This window comes from Pseudorasbora parva, chromosome 4 (assembly GCF_024679245.1).
Source record: "Pseudorasbora parva isolate DD20220531a chromosome 4, ASM2467924v1, whole genome shotgun sequence".
Taxonomy (NCBI): Eukaryota; Metazoa; Chordata; class Actinopteri; order Cypriniformes; family Gobionidae; genus Pseudorasbora; species Pseudorasbora parva.
Genome location: NC_090175.1, coordinates 49,598,028 through 49,615,412, shown reverse-complemented (window position 1 = coordinate 49,615,412; position 17,385 = coordinate 49,598,028). Strand labels below are relative to the sequence as shown.

At 37.6% G+C, this 17,385-nt stretch overlaps 1 protein-coding gene across 2 annotated transcripts; it reads right to left on the bottom strand.

Moving 5' to 3' along the window:
- Positions 1 to 8,681: 8,681 nt before the first annotated feature.
- Positions 8,682 to 16,209, bottom strand: syngr3b (synaptogyrin 3b). Of its 2 annotated transcripts, none has more exons than XM_067442139.1 (4): positions 15,914 to 16,191; positions 14,163 to 14,397; positions 11,990 to 12,135; positions 8,682 to 10,233 (listed from the first exon to the last, which is right to left on the bottom strand). In XM_067442139.1, the coding sequence occupies exons 1-4, from the start codon at positions 16,013 to 16,015 to the stop codon at positions 10,015 to 10,017; spliced, it is 702 nt and encodes a 233-aa protein (XP_067298240.1). In that variant the 5' UTR covers positions 16,016 to 16,191; the 3' UTR covers positions 8,682 to 10,014. The 2 variants fall into 2 exon arrangements, with proteins under 2 accessions (XP_067298240.1, XP_067298241.1); XM_067442140.1 differs by lacking the exon at positions 8,682 to 10,233 and adding an exon at positions 11,789 to 11,908 and having other exon boundaries at positions 15,914 to 16,209.
- Between the last annotated feature and the right edge of the window lie 1,176 nt (positions 16,210 to 17,385).

Here is a 17,385-nt window from a genome sequence, read left to right as displayed (position 1 = left end):
AGGAAGAGAGGCAGGATGTTTTGGTGATGATGCATGCGATTGAGACAGAGCAGTCAGGTATGTGTGTGCGCGCCCGCCGATCTGTTTGTGACTTGTGTAGGTGAGTTTGTGTGCACATGTATGTTTGAGTGTGTTTTAAGTACAATTACAAAGCAATTCATTTGTTTTGTTTAACTCTGAAACAATTTTCGAGTTGCGTTGTGGTAAAAATAGCAACGGGTAACGCCAGCTGATTGAGGAGTTCAACCACTCTACGTCATCAACCTAGAACGCAAACAAAATGGCGCCGCCCATGGTCCAAATATAAAATCGATTTTTTAAATAACGTAGATCTTTCATGGGTTTTCTACCACATAATTCAGTAAGAGACATCATTTATGTTATATTAAGCCATACAAGTCTCAACACCATGGGATCCCTTTAATATCTACCTACTGAGTTTTAGGTGAAATAATTTGAAGGGAAATGATTCTTATGAGTAAGCCAATCTCAACAGAACATGAGGGTTAAATGTCAGCATTAGATGTCTCATCTTCAAACAAACCTTTATGTCAGATGATTCATTGTCTTAACTGTCATACCCCATGCAACACCCTATTGTCTTATACAGATTATATGACACATAGAAATATTTTAGCTGAAACATATGCATGTTTCATAATGCAGATTGTGAATGAATGAAATGGTTATTGTAAATATGTGTGGCATGTGATATTTTTGTAAAGGGTCGGAGTTTTACATGTTGTTGGCCTTCAGGAAGAAACGGTGTTAAAGGAATGTTCCATGTTCAACTTCTACGTCAGAAAATAATTTTGATTAATTGTAAAAAAAAAAAAAAAATTAAAAATGTGTGTGCACAGTGATGCAGTGGAAGTCTATGGGGGAAAAAATTACAGCAGGACAAAACCGTCGCAAACATTCAAAACTACAGTCACAAGATCTACTAACCCTGTCTATGCAAACTTATATTTGGTGTTTTGGATTTACTTTAAAAATAATCAATCAGAAATCGTAGTAAATTTCACAAATAATTACAAACACTTTGAAAGTTTACAGAAAAACTGAGATAATATTTTCTTGGAAAAATGTACTCCAATAATCTCCACAAAAAAAAAAAAATTTCATTTCATTTATATTTTTAATTACTGTATCTTTTACTTTTACTTATTTTATTTATTGTATCTTTTACTTTTACTGTAGCTTTTACTGTTAATTTTAGTTTAATTTTTAGTAATGAGAATTTAATGTGTAATGAGTCATTTTATATATATATATATATATATATATATATATATATATATATATATATATATATATATATATATATATATATATATATATATATATCTTTATTTCAGCTTTATTTTTATCATCAGAAATGTTTTAATAGTTTTTGTTAATAATGATTACCCATTATATTTGTTTTATTTAGTGCCAAAAAGTAAAAAAAAAAAAAGAGGAATAAATCAATTATTACTTTTTAATACAAAATAAAATGTAAATAATTTTAAGTTTTAAAATTAATAGGTACCAGAAAGGGACTTTTACACTGTAAAACATTTCCATCTTATTTCAGCTTAAAATCTTCTGTTTCTGCCTTCAATTTGAGAGTATAATTGAATTAGCTCTACAAGTAATATCATATTAAATTATATTAGGCTATACTGATTTAAGGCTGCAGTGTGTAATATTTATGAGGATCTATTGACAGAAATGCAATGTAATATACATAACTAAGTTTTCAGTGGTGTATAAAGACCTACATAATGTACCGTTATGTTTTTATTACCTTAGAATGAGCCATTTCTATCTCCATACACCGCAGGTCCCCTTAAACTGAAATCACCATTTTGCACCGTCATGTTTCTACAGTAGCCCTAAATGGACAAACTGCTCTACAGAGCGCTAGCTACTCTATGCTGTCAGACCTTAACACCTTTGTCCTGTGTCGGCCACCGTAGCTTCTCTTTGTACTTTGGGGTGAGCTGAAATCGTCATCCTTGCCCGTAGATGCGCTAAAATGTACACACTACACCTCTAAAATATCAAGTGGACTCTTGTAACTTGTTTTTTTTTAAGGTGAAATTGCAGAAAGAAATGTGATTTCTTTAAAACCTCCTGGAATGTTTTCCCCTTTAGGCTTTTGTTGTTACCATTACTGTAACACATTCAGTTGGTTTTATTAAATTATTAAGTCAAAATTATTTTCAGTAGAGATTATCATTAAATTATAAAACCATGGAAGTGTTGTTTCTTTTGAACTATAGTGCACTAACATGCTTTATGTAAACATTTGATCAAATTGAATGTTTTTTTTTTTTTTTTTTTTTTCATATGCACAAGCACAAGCGTCCAAAGGAATTAGCTTTAACATGAATTGTCACACAATTTAATTGATAGCATTTGTTTAGGCCTATAAGGTAATGAAGTCAAAAAGTAAGCCTATGAATATTTACATTTGTGCAGAGATTTTAGAAGTCCCGACATGTATTGAATAGCATTAACATAAATTTAAATTCTTGTCAATGTTGCAGTATTTGCAACAACAGTACCTCCTCACATAAAGGCAGATGTGCATCAAAAAGTGTGAATCCTTTCCACTGCATGAACAGCTGAATAGGCTTTTCACACTTAACTCTGAGTTAACAGCCTTTTAAACCCCAGGTTAAGACACCTTTTTAACCTAGATTAAGCAACATTCTTTAGTTCGCTAGAAAATCAGGGTTTCCGCAAAACAAATATAATCAGCACAATGGTTTACAACTGTGATCATAATAAGATTTTTTTTTTTTGAGCACCGAATTAGAATGATTTCAGAAGGATCATGTGACTAGAGGAATGATGCTGAAAATTCAGCTTTGATCACACAACTAAATTATATTAGAAAATATATTACAATAGTAAACACTCACCTAAAGTATTATTAGGAACACCATACTAATACTGTGTTTGACCCCCTTTCGCCTTCAGAACTGCCTTAATTCTACCTGGAATTAATTTTAACAAGGTGCTGAAAGCATTCTTTAGAAATGTTGGCCCATATTGATAGGATAGCATCTTGCAGTTGATGGAGATTTGTGGGATGCACATCCAGGACATGAAGCTCTCGTTCCACCACATCCCAAAGATGCTCTGTTGGGTTGAGATCTGGTGACTGTGGGGCCATTTTAGTACAGTGAACTTATTGTCATGTTCAAGAAACCAATTGTAAATGATTCGAGCTTTGTGACATGGTGCATTATCCTGCTGGAAGTAGCCATCAGAGGATGGGTACATGGTGGTCATAAAGGGATGGACATGGTCAGAAACAATGCTCAGGTAGGCCGTGGCATTTAAACGATGCCCAATTGGCACTAAGGGGCCTAAAGTGTGCCTAGAATACATCCCCCACACCATTACACCACCACCACCAGCCTGCACAGTAGTAACAAGGCATAATGGATCCATGTTCTCATTCTGTTTACGCCAAATTCTGACTCTACCATCTAAATGTCTCAACAGAAATCGAGACTCGGACCAGGCAACATTTTTCCAGTCTTCAACTGTCCAATTTTGGTGAACTCGTGCAAATTGTAGCCTCTTTTTCCTATTTGTAGTGGAGATGAGTGGTACCCGGTGGGGTCTTCTGCTGTTGTAGTCCATCCGCTTCAAGGTTGTGTGTGTTTTGGCTTCACAAATGCATACCTCGGTTGTAACGAGTGGTTATTTCAGTCAAAGTTGCTCTTCTATCAGCTTGAATCAGTCGGCCCATTCTCCTCTGACCTCTAGCATCAACAAGGCAGTTTCGCCCACTGGACTGAAACATACTGGATGTTTTTCCCTTTTCCCTTGAAAATCCCAGTAACTGAGCAGATTGTGAAATACTCAGACCGGCCCGTCTGGCACCAACAACCATGCCACGCTCAAAATGAATTGCTTAAATAACCTTACTTTCCCATTCTGACATTCAGTTTGGAGTTCAGGAGATTGTCTTGACCAGGACCACACCCCTAAATGCATTGAAGCAACTGCCATGTGATTGGTTGATTAGATAATTGCATTAATGAGAAATTGAACAGGTGTTCCTAATAATCCTTTAGGTGAGTGTATTTCACAGTATAACTTTTTATTTTTGGTCAAATACATGGTGAGTATAAGAAACAAAAAATTGTTTGCGTGTATATGGGCACGTCTCCATAGATAAACACGCAGCTGTTAAAACAGGTCGCACGTTAACCCGGGGTTAAACATTAGAGTGAAAATCAAACACATTTACTCATTCTCAAAATCACGCTAATACATATTAATCTTTAAAAATGCTTTCCATGATTAACTAGAGTGTGATGGAGGAATTTGGGAAAACCAAGGGCTGCTGAATATAAACGTGTATCTCTGTACTGAGGAAAGTGTGTCCTGTGTGCGGTGTGAGATCCAGAATGCTGTTTGACTGCTTCATGATTTTGGCTGCTGTTCTACACATGAGAACATCCAATCACTAAGAAACATTTTGTTGATAATTTATGGACATTAAACATTTAGAGACTGTTAACTACTTGAAAAGTTTTCTATTTTGCTTGCAGTGCTTTGATTCCTGTAGTAGACTTTAATTCATTGTCACTGTGTGGCAGATCAGTGTGTGCACATTACCAATGCTTTCCATTAATAGGGTACAAAATAGGGCTTAAAATAAATTTAATAACAATAATCAGTAATAACAATGTGTCAGTGAAAGGACATGCTTACAGAAGATCCAGCTCAGGAGAGTAAACCATGTGTTATAAACCAAAGCTGTATTACAATAATAGAAAATGCTATAGAATGGGTAACAGCCAGTGTTTGGGTAAAGCATTACAAGTAATGTGTAATCAGGATTACAAGTAATCTGATTACTTTTAAGTGACTAAAGTAACAGAGTACTTTTAAATTTACAACAAAACATTTTAATTGAGTTACTTTTTTAAATAAGTAATTAGGGCTGGACGATATGGCCAAAATTCATATCACGATATTTTTCTTAATTTCGGTCGATACGATATAATTCCGATATCGATATGAATTATATAAAAGCTTTAGAAAAAACTACTAAGAACTGCCACAAAGGATGTCTGTACCTACAAACTTCTGAAAAATGTATTTGCCAAGTCTATGAATAGTCCTCCTATAAAACTATATAATTTTTTAGAAATAAAACCAGTACAAATAAATGAATGTTCACCTTTTATTTGTATTTAGCCTTTATATGAAAAAGAAATGTGAAATCAACATCAAATAAACATAAGACTCTCACTTTATTAATATCTTTAAGTTTAAACTATAATATAGGCTGATTATATTATTCTTAATATAGATTAAACAAAAGTGCTTCAGCCAGGATTCAGCCTGACTCAGAATATTCTAGCGGATGGATCTGCTTCAGATGATGGATCTGCTTCACAGCGTACAGTGCTCCTATGCCGCAGACGCAGTTTATTGAGCATTTTCTTTTAAGTTTTAAATTTCAGTGAAGAACAATTCATAGCGCTCTATTTTCCATTTATATACAAAACTATAGCATATATTTAATGCTGCAGTTATTTAATTAAAAATGCGGTAAAAAACGTAATACAGTGAAATATTATTCTGATCTACATCATCTGTTCACTACGTGAATATATAGTAAAGTGTCATTTATTTCTGTGATCAAAGCAGAATTTATCATCATTACTCCAGTCTTCAGTGTCACTCATCATTCTCATATTAGGATTTGATGCTCAACAAACATTTATGATTATTATCAGTGTTGAAAACAGTTTTGTTGCTCATGATGCTCCTTCATTGCTTTCATATATTGTCGCAATCGTCTGATTGTCGTCGTCACCTTTCAGCTCATAACGATTGTTTTCCTTCAGCTGCAGCTCCAGCGCGACAGTAGTTCTACGAATCCGCTTTTGGGCTTTCTGTGAGAGCTCCCTCCTCATATTTAGATACGAATAAAACGACAGGTCATGCATAGATTATTTTTTGTCTCTGAAATTAAATCTTGATGTATTCACGTTGGTTTCTATGTATACACTTGCCCGTGACCTCAAGAAGCGCGCAATCAACCGAGGTTAGAGCAAGCGGTCTATAGCGTCCCTGTTAACTTGCCCGCCCTCGCTCCAGGTAATGCCGCTTCGAATCCCGCTCGGAGCGGGTCGACTAGGACCGGTGAGACCCAGTAAAAGTGCGGGGGATGAAAATACACTTTATTAAAAGTGCGGGGGACACGCCGAACCACTTCCACCCCACTGAATTAACGTTAGTCTTTCTTCTCTTATCAACTATTTCTTTCTCCTTACTTGTGGAAGTTCGTTCAGTCACATTTGTGTTGCGGTCAGGGAAACTCTTTTTGTAGCTAAAACTTGCCGCGTTGGATCAATCAGCCGACTACTGCTGAGCACTGGCTGCGTTTCTGTGGTGTACGTCATCGCGCGAGTAGCCAATCATGTTCTGCTCTTTCTGACGGCTGCACCCTGAACGTCAGTCAGTGAGGAATGCTGTAATATATTTATCGAAATATCGAAAATGTGTTTAAAAATCATATCACCGTTATTGAAAAAAATTATATCGCGATATATATTGATATTGAATTATTGTCCAGCCCTATAAGTAATGCAAGTTACTTTGTCTTCCCCTATTGACTGACTCTCCTGTCCTCATGTTGAGAGAAATCGTGAGCAAGTGTAGAGGCATTGTGTGAACATGATGGTTATTGTAGTTCTAGACTCAATGTGAGCTGGCATTAACTCATCACACATGCACAAAAAAGATCCAGTATTCATCAAAATGAATAAAAGCAGTGAAATGCAAATATTACGCAAACCTGCAATAATTAAATGTAAAGAACAAAAATATACTTTATGTATTTAATCTCACTTCATTAAACAATGCTTTTTTTGCTGACCTTCGATGATCTATTTCAACCATACCAATAAGCAAAAATGACTTTAGATAAACATCACATGTCATTTTTTTGTATTGTTTTTATTGCTGCATTCCTGGGGTGTTTCCGTACAACGACGTAACTCACTGCTTAAAGGGTTAGTTCACCCCAAAATGTAAAAAGAAATCTGTCATTAATTACTTACCCTAATGTCGTGCGACACCCGTAAGACCTCCGTTCATCTTCAGAACACAAATGAAGATATTTATGTTGAAATCCGATGGCTCAGAATGGCCTTCATTGGCCACAATGAAATTTCCTCTCTCAAGACTAAAGACGTCATTACAAATCTCATTACAGAGAATATTTTTTGTGTGCAAAAAAAACCCTAAAAAACGACTTATATAGTGATGAGGCGATTTTAAAACAAAGCTTCAATCCGTATATGAATCAGTGTATCGATTGATGATTCGGATCGCCAAAATCACGATTTCAGCAGTTTGGCGGTTTGAACTTTACATGTTACTTTCCAAAAAAAGTAATTTATTACAAATTAGTTACTTTTATAGGGGGTAATGCAATATTGTAACATTACTTTTAGAAGTATCTTTTCCCAACACTGGTAACAGCATTGCAGATTTTGTCTAATCTTTCACATGGTTAGGTTTAGCTGGTTTGGATACAAATGTTTGTTTGTTAAATATAAAATGACATGTCCCTTAAATAAACCACAAAAAAAGGTTTTGAATAAGCTTTTTGCAATGCTGCTAATATTATGTTAGTAGTATCTTAAATATTAATAGCTCCTGTCTGAAGAACGTGAGATTTTTAAATATATTGCTTTACAAAAAACAGGACACCAGTTTGTACTCCATTTGTGGAGAATTCCATCCCCCAAACCCAAGCTTTTTTTTCTTATCAAAGTTATTCATAGCTGGTTTTTGAAACACACACATTAGTTTACTGTACCATGTAATATATTTAAAAAGCACCAGATATATTCTGTGTTGACCTTGTAATAGCATGTATATCAACCTGACTGTTGCCCTTATTTCTGTTTTCAAATTTCTGTTGCAAATTCATGAATACCTGTATATGTTTTATAGATTCAAGTTTCTTGTCAGGGGCTTTATGCATTTAGCTTTGGGAGCGTTTGCTATTTAAACTGGATTGATGGAAATTATTTGATGATGTCGTTATTTAATGCTTAAACCGAACACTGTTTCTCCTTATTTTGTGAATGTGATACAAAATGAATTTGAGCAACAACAAAAAATTACTGACACACAGCAAAGACTTCCACCAACTGTTTCATTATAAATGGGTAATTCTTTGTTTTATTATTTTTTTATTTCCGGGAATGTGTTATTTTACTATTATTTATATACTATTGTATTTATTAATATTATCATGTAGCTTTAATTAAATTTTAATAAAGTTTTAGCCATTTTTGTAAAAAAAAAAATCATTTTAATTTTAAGTTTGTAAATTTTATTTCAGCATCATTTCAATTACTAAAATGATTTTTAAGTTTGTTTTATTTTAGAGTAGCACTGGCCAAAAAACTGTTTTAAGGTAATAATTTATAATACCTTTTTCAACCTACTCTCAGAATTAGTGACTGTTCACCCAAATATGAAAATTCTCTGATTACTTACTCACCATCATGTCATTTCAAAACTTTATGCTGTTGTTTTCTTTTTCTTCTGTGAAACTGAATTTTATCTTGTTGTTGTTGTTAATGTATTGTGGGTTTGTAATGTCAGAAAGATCATGAATTACAGCACACAATCACAGTATCCATCATTGTACTGGCTCATCTTTATTCAGGACCTTATGGTACTGTCACCTTAAAGACTTTGATAACCACTGTAACTTCATCCATTAACAAAATATAACAGTTGCCTTTCTGCTTCGGGGGAATTTGTGGCATTTTACGATATCATGCAATTAGATCATCCACACACATTCCACCCCCCACCCCACACACACACACACACACACACACACACAAACATACACACCCACACATACGCACACATATGCACAAGTATGCTTGCTTGTTAAGTAAACAGCCTGTTATCTCAGTTATCTCATCTGGAATGTCTCTCACTGCTCCGGGAATACCATTGCCAAACACACACACGCGCACACACACACAGACTGAGCCGCACACTCATTTTCGGCCGCTCATTCTCTGACCATTTCTCATTCTCTCTCTCATTCTCTCATTCTCTCTCTCTCTCTCTCTCTCTCTCTCTCTCTCTCTCTCTCTCTCTCTCTCTCTCTCTCTCTCTCTCTCTCTCTCTCTCTCTCTCTCTCTCTCGACATACATTAAATACTTTTAAAAACAAAATTTGCTCATTCTTTCTCAACAGAAACATATTTTGACACAAATGACATGAACAGCACTGATTTAACTACATTAAACATTGATGTGATGTATCGTTTGGTATGATCAGCTATGCCAAGATGCAATTTTTTAATAATATGAAACACAAAAATAAAACAAAATAAGTATAAGGCATTTTCTTTATCAAACTTAAAGGTGCACTAGCCAAGTTTTTCATCTGGAAAAGTTTTAACTAAGAAAAGTAATAAAAAATAAAAAGAATTTTGGTCAAATATCTGCTACACACATTTTTAAATCTGGCAATTCAATCAAATTCATTATTTTTTATAATAATAATTTATATTATTTAATTATTGTAATAAATTGTAATTTCATAATTGGTCACAAATCATTTTCACCATGGCAAAAGTAACCAAAAGCATTGCTTAGTGCACCTTAATTTTTTTTTAGATAAATAGTAATAATATTAAAATGCTTTAGTAAATAAATAGCACATTGTGATTTTGACAATAATTTGCTGGCTGTAAATGTAAAACGCGTGGGTAGGCAATGACAATCAATGTCTCAAATCATCCACTTCTGCTCAAGTTAACGCGAGACTACATTATCATTTAAATCTGTTTTATAGTGCGGACTGCAGAGGTATGCATTATCCCTTCGCCACCTTGTTACTAAAACGCGATACAATAAAATACATTTAGCTAACATTGACGGCAGTCTATACTCTGTCCTTATTTAGCGCTGCTACTGTATATTCCTTTTTCTTCTGAATGATTGAGGATTAAAACGCAGGCGGGATCTTGTATCCAGGGGGGCGGGTCTCCACGGTTTCGATGAGCGGTGGACTCTGGTAATCGTTAACAGGGATGGTAGTCTGACCGATTACATCGTTGGAGGGGTACGGCTGCTTTGGTTCCTGGACGCCCACGGGCTCGGTGGAGAACAGTGTCATGTCTGTACCGAGCAGGAACCTCTGAACTGCGCACACCGTAAGGCCCGCCTAGTCAGGATAACCAGGATAATGCATATTAGTCTGATTAACATGTTAGTGATCAAGCATAGTAGCAAGAGTTAGATGGAATGCTTGAGTTAACAAATTTACAGAATAAATACAAAAAATGAATGTTTTCTGACTAGATCTAGAAGTTCATTCTTAAAGGTGCAGTGTGTAATATTTAGGAGGATCTATTGACAGAAATGCAATGTAATACACACAACTATGTTTTCAGAGGTGTATAAAGACCTACATAATGCACCGTTATGTTTTTATTACCTTAGAATGAGCCATTTCTATCTCCATACACCGCAGGTCCCCTTAAACTGAAATCACCATTTTGCACCGTCATGTTTCTACAGTAGCCCTAAATGGACAAACTGCTCTACAGAGCGCTAGCTACTCTATGCTGTCAGACCTTAACACCTTTGTCCTGTGTCGGCCACCGTAGCTTCTCTTTGTACTTTGAAAGGAAGTGCTGAGCGGTGGGCGGTTGCAATTCACAACCTCACCACTAGATACCGCTAAAATTTACACACTGCGCCTTTAAGGCCAGTTCACACCAAGAACGATTAGTAGAAAGATAGATAACTACAAAAATAACTATATTAGCGTCCACAACATTGGACGATATCGTTCTGTTTATTATAAGCAGATGCTGAAGTTTTGTCGTCTGCCACTTTAAATGCTTGAGCTCTTTAAAGCAGGATAAATTCTGATTGGCTATCAGTATTTTTTGTTTTGTTTTGTCATTCATCAGCTGGGGCCTATTGCACAAAACTAGGACAAGGGATTAAACCAGGATATCTTGGTGATCTTGTCATCTGTATGCAAAATTTAGTACACCGCTGTCGTGTAAACGTACCCTGAAGGCACACGCACATCCAGAATGTTAAGGATAATGAAAAATAACTGTATATTAGTGGATAAATTGAAACATGCTCAATCCCTTACCCTAGTTTTGTGCAATAGGCCCCTGGAAAGAATCACTCTGAAAGTGTTGTTATTGTTATAGTTGTGGTGTGGACTGTACTATTCTTTAATATTTAGAACGATTCTTAGAACTATATCTTTAACGTTATTGTTATAGTTATTGTCCTTGGTGTAAATCAACCTTTATATTTGTGATTGACTTCAATCAGAGTAGACAATGTGTGGGAAGGAAGTACAGCCTAAATTGTTGTGTATCAGTCAGGTCTCATTTTTTCCTGCAGTTTCTGTATGCTGCAAATTTTTAATTAAATATATTGTCTACCCTGAATGAAATTAATTCATTCCAAATTAGAACGATCTAAGTTAAAGAGGAAAAAACCCACTTCAGGTAATTTTCTGAATGCTTTTAGCTTTTCTTGCATTCATAATGTGTCATAAAACACGCTGTCGTCATGCATCTATATACAGTGGCCCAATGTGGTTTAAATGTACCAGTATTTAAGACACATTATTCCTGTTTTTAAGCTTTATAGATTTATAATGTTATTATAAATGTAAGTTATTACAGAATGCAAGCTTTGTATTAACCATATTGATAGCACTTTGTACGACTATCAGACTAGCATAGTTTAGTGTGCACTATCTACACTATCGAGAGACTGTTAGTCTGTTTGGGCAAAAGCCTCTGTTTATCCTCCATAAAGGCAGTGTTCTTAAAACTGTGCACTGCTAGCAGACACAGATATCCCTGAAACACAAACACCAACATTGGCACTCCTATATGAATGTAATTGTGACTGTATGTATCTGGGAAGTTGGGATGTCTTACCCAGGTAAGGATGGAGAAGAAAGAGAAGGCGATAGCTGCTCTTGCTGCGTCTGACGCCTGCTCCAGCGGCAGCTCCTCAGGGGACGTACGGCTCCACTGACTGGCCAAAAAGCAGAATCCTACAAACCAAAGGAATGTCCAAAATCCTAAAGAGAATACATGGGAAAATGTGTGTGTAATAATATTTTTTTTTAATGACACTTCACATTTTATTATCATGCAAAAATACTGACAATTCCAGCTATTAATATATTAGGTTAGATAAAGATATATATTTAAAAATCCATTATTTGAAATAAAATAAACGTCAACTTAAAATGAAAAACTCGGATAACTGAGATGAGAAAATGCTTTTGCGTACTCTCGCAAATATTTTTTTGTTCCCCATTCGCTTGCAAAACATTTGCGTTCCCTCACAAAAAATGGTGCTTTCCTATGCGGTTGAACACATCCTCCACTGAGGACCAGCAACAGGTGTGTGCCTGGGACTGGTTTGTTATGATAGACCCTGAAGTTGGCATATTTTCATATTCAGGTTGTTCGGCAACACAGGAAGTTCCTCAGATTTAACTTCGCAGAGAAGTTTTTTTCAGCACAAGGTGCTTCCTTTTGGCATCACCCTAGCCCCAAGGACTTTCACAAAGTGTATGGATGCTGCTCTGGCCCCTCTGAGGCTCCAGGGCATCCGTATACTCAACTATCTGGATGATTGGCTCCTCCTGGCCCAGTCCAGGGAGCTAGCGACTTGTCACAAGGACATTTTGCTTCGCCATGTTAAGTCTCTTGGTTTAGGAGTGGACACCGGCAAGAGTGTTTGCATGTTTGGCCTGCTTCAGGCTTGGCCATCATATCTCTGTGGGACCTGTCGCAGGCTTCTAGATCTTATGGCCGCAGCTTCCCAGGTGCTTCCTCTGGGACTGCTTCACATCTTCCTTTGGTGGATGAAGCTATTGGGGCATCGGTAGGATTGGCCCTTTGCCTACTGAGAGTGTCGTGCAGTTGTTCCCGAGCTCTATCAATATGGAAAAAGCCTCTTTTTCTTCAAAGAGGGGTCAACGTGGGGGCAGTCTTCTGTCGCTAGATGATTACGATGGATGCCTCTCTGACTGGCTAGGGTGTGGTGTTCGAGGGCAGCCCAGCATGCAGAGTCTGGACGGGGAAGTTCTAGCTTGGCACATAAACTGCCTAGAGATGAGAGCTGTCTTTTTGGCGCTAACGGCACATTTTCCCTTTTCGCAAGGGACATCACGTTATTGTCAGGATGGACAACATGGCGGTGGTGTCTCATGTGAATCGCCAAGGGGGCGCACAGTTGTGCACCCTGGACAGGCATGTGGTCGTCTCTTTCTTGTGGACTCAGGGCAAATTCCTGTCCCTGAGGGCGGTCCATGTCCCCAAGATCCTGAACCTCGCAGCAGACTTTCTGTCGAGGCAGAAACTCAGATCGGGGAGTGGATGCCGAACCCGGATACGATAGCTCAGAATTGGGAGAAGTTTGGCAGAGCGGAGGTGGACCTCTTCGTATCGAAGGAGTCGTCACAGTACCCGCTCTGGTTTTCTCTGAGCCCCTCAGCACTGCTGGGAGTGGATGAGTTCACTCATCCCTGGCCGAGGTTGAAGCTCTATGCATTTACGCCAATCAAGCTGATTCCGCCGGTTCTATACAGAGTGAGAGACAACAGAGTCAGTCTCCTGCTTGTAGCACCATTCTGGCCATCCCATCCTTTATGAGAGAGGCTAGATGACTGAGACCCATTTGCTCCCATGGTATCTCCTCCTTGGACTTGTCAATTGTTCTGGAGGGATTGACGGAGGCTCCCTTTGAGCCCTTGGAGTCAGCTCCGGAGCGGATCCTGACTCTCAATGTAGCTCTCTTGAGAGCGAGAGGAAACAAAAGTTTCTCAGAAGAACGGGAAAAAAATGTTTAGAGGGAACAAAGGTTTTGCGGCAGGACGCAAAACATTTCAAGAGGGAACACAAAAGTATCTACGCAGAACGCAAAAAAGAACTCAAAAGCATTAACATATATTTTTTCTCCCATCTCATATGGGGTGGGTGCCTATATCAGAGCCTGTAAAAGTAAATACAAATCACTGACTGGATAGTATTTTAACTGCATCAGAATAAACAAATTATCTTCAGACATAAAATTCAAGTGATTCATGACTTCTACCTGAAAAAACCATCTCCAACAGCACTGCTCTCTTTCTGTCTTTGACACTGCTGATCTGTGGGAAGTAGACGTCCAGGGCCAGAAAGAAGACACTGGCTAAAAAAGCCACAATTCCTATAGTGATGCCGTAGTTACAGGCGTCTGCGTTCTTATTAAAGACACAATGCAGTCGCTCGCTGCCCATATTCACATAGCCCTCATTTATTATAGAAGCAAAGACCGCCATGGAGAAGATCTGGAAAGAGAAAAGACATGAGTCACAGAAATAGGTCCATAAACTTCATCCTTGCTGGTAAATTAATAAAAACCCTTCAATTATTTGCATTCTCGAAAGTGGAAGAGACACATCTTTCTCTTTACTAATGCTGTGCAGTGCTATGCATTTCCCCAGAAAGAATTTCATTTACACCTCAGGGAGAAAATGTGGCTAATTCACACTACTGCAACAGATCACACACTCAACTATACCCACTCAAACAAGTGTGTGTGTGTGTGTGTGTGTGTGTGTGTGTGTGTGTGTGTGTGTGTGTGTGTGTGTGTGTGTGTGTGTGTGTCTGTGTGTGTGTGTGTGTGTGTGTGTGTGTGTGTGTGTGTGTGTGTGTGTGTGTGTGTGTGTGTGTGTGTGTGTGTGTGTGTGTGTGTGTGTGTGTGTGTGTGTGTGTGTGTGTGTGTGTGTGTGTGTGTGTGTGTGTGTGTGTGTGTGTGTGTGTGTGTGTGTGTGTGTCTGTTGGAGAAACAGTAAGAGAAAATCAGTAGCAATGCTCAGGAATGATGGTGCCATGTGCTATTTTTGGCAATGAAACTCCATATACTGACGCATAGGCCTACATCACATCACACAGTCGTCATAGAAACAGTTGCAGCTGCTTTGGTTATTGGCTGGCTAGATGACACATTGTGTTAAAGGAAGATGCAAAATCCAATGCCTCTAGGAAGCCTTATCTGATCGCCTTTGCTGATGTAATGTAGCCAGGTTGATTTAGTCATTAAATAACATGCCTTGAATTGAGTTTATTTTTCACAGTTCAAGGCAAGCTCACTGTGACACTGAAAAAGGTCTCTGCCTTTAACACAGTTTCTGCCAAAACAATACAGATGGCTATTTCCTAAAATACAGCTTTGTCTAAGTTACTCTTATAAAAATAAGAAAAAAAATATATTTAATATAATTAATATTTTGTGATGTGTTTAAAAATAACATGTAAAACCAAGTAGAAAATGTTTAATTTGAATCAATGACTTTACAGTCTCGTAGGGATATCTGTTATGTGCGCGCAGTCTCTTCCTCTGAACGTTCATATTAGTTCATAAGATATTTCAATATGTCTAGAAAGATTCTTATTATGTTTATTTAAAACATCTGCAATCTTTTTAATGAAATATCAACCTTTTTTGTATTAATCATATTATTATAAAAGTCACATAGGCTATATTTAACACCATATTTTAAGAATGACCGAAATATTGCAAACACTGCAGCCATTTAAAAAACTGCGCGCACTCGATGCGTGCGTCACAGTTACATCTGACGCGCGTCCACCTAAAGAAGATAGCATCCTATAATAACACCCATTCATTAAATAATATGATTACAAGCGGGTTAAAGTAATGCAAATTGTCCATAAAATATATATATATAACGCGTGGTGGAAAATCAAACCTTTAAAATAATCGTTCGACCATTAAAAGTGGAGCATAAACGGCAAAGCATAATCTGCCAATCATAATTCATAGAAAATTGCTGTTCTTACCCATGCCAGCACTCTTAGGATTGTCTGTGGTTGTTTGACGAACGCGATCAGATCAAAGGCCGAACCGGCTCGGCCCGCTCCAAACGAGCCCGCTCCATCCATCCTCCCAGAACAGAAGAGTGGCGCGGAGACTGCTGTTTGTCTGTCTGTCTGTCTGCTGCTGCTGCTGTGCGATAGTCTGCGGAAGAGGAGAGCTGAGCGCGTCCACGGGCGCCTAGCTGTCGTGCACACCCAAAGTCGAGCGCGCGCCTGTCGGTGTTAAAGAATAGTGGGGGGTTTGATTCATTTCAGTGACTCGAATCTTTTGAATCAGTTGTTTACCGAGAAGATTAATTAAGATGCCGTTTCCTGTATATCGTGATTCGTGCGCCAGTAGGTGGCACAACACCAAGGGTGTTTCTCAAACGGAAGGTTGCTACTACACCCAGACTGCGCCCTGTCCTGTCCTGTCCAGTCCAGTCCTTCTGAGGCTTGTAGGTGTCATGCTCAGCAATTAAAGTGAGATGGTCTAGGAAGTGTGCATGGCTACCGCACGTCGCCCACACGGTCAGGCCACAAAACAAATGAAAGCTGCTCAGGTAAAATACATCTGTAACCTGTCTAAAATCTTAATACACTTCGTATATTCGTCTTTTAGACACCCTCAGAAAAAAGGTTGGCTACGTACTGGGGCAGCTACGGTACAAAAGTGAAAAGGTATCTTTGTACCTCACTCACCCCTAATGGTAGGCAATGTAGGCCTACCTTTTTTCTGACAGACAGTGCACATGAAAATACACAAAACAATCTGTGCAGTAGTTAGGAGGCCTAGCTGAGTGAGTGACTCGCATTTGTGACAGCAAAGTTGACCAGTACATGTGACAAAGCGCTTGTAGGCGTAAGCCTGGTGGGATGAGATAGAAAACGCAGTTGTTACTGGTATAAAACGTTGTGTGTGTACTTATTACATTGTGGGGACCAAATGTCCCCGCAATATACTATAAACCTGAGATCACCTACATTGTGGGGACCAGCCAGCAGTCCCCTCCCCACATAATGGATGTAAACATACTAAATTAAGTTTAAAAAGAAAGTACATTAAATGTAATGTGTAGCACTCAAAACAACATATTTGCGTAAGAGACTTTAATTATTATAACAATAATTATAATATTTTTTCAATTTCAGTTTAAGCCTGAAAAACTACCTATTACAGCTAATAGTCATGTGAAAGCAATTCAAAAGTCAAAGTGAAAAAATAAATTAAAAAATACACGATACTGTTTACAATTCAGATTTATTAAAATGCACTGCAATCTGAAATATGAAGCTTATTACTGAAAATGGCTTGTCTCGTGATTTTGGGCATATACCATTGTACTCCATGTGGTGGCAGTATAACATACTGAAAAGCATTTTAATTAAAGGCCTTCATAATTACTGTGAATTGTTTGCCATTGCATTGATTGATTTTCTCAGAACTAAAGTAAAAT

Excerpts from the sequence above, each read along its gene's own strand:
- syngr3b (XM_067442139.1), bottom strand. The coding sequence starts at position 16,015 with ATGGATGGAGCGGGCTCGTTTGGAGCGGGCCGAGCCGGTTCGGCCTTT. Across the intron at positions 12,136-14,162 it reads GTTGGAGATGGTTTTTTCAG|GATTTTGGACATTCCTTTGG; the intron begins GTAGAAGTCATG and ends TATTCTCTTTAG. Across the intron at positions 10,234-11,989 it reads TCTTCTCCATCCTTACCTGG|GCGGGCCTTACGGTGTGCGC; the intron begins GTAAGACATCCC and ends TATCCTGACTAG.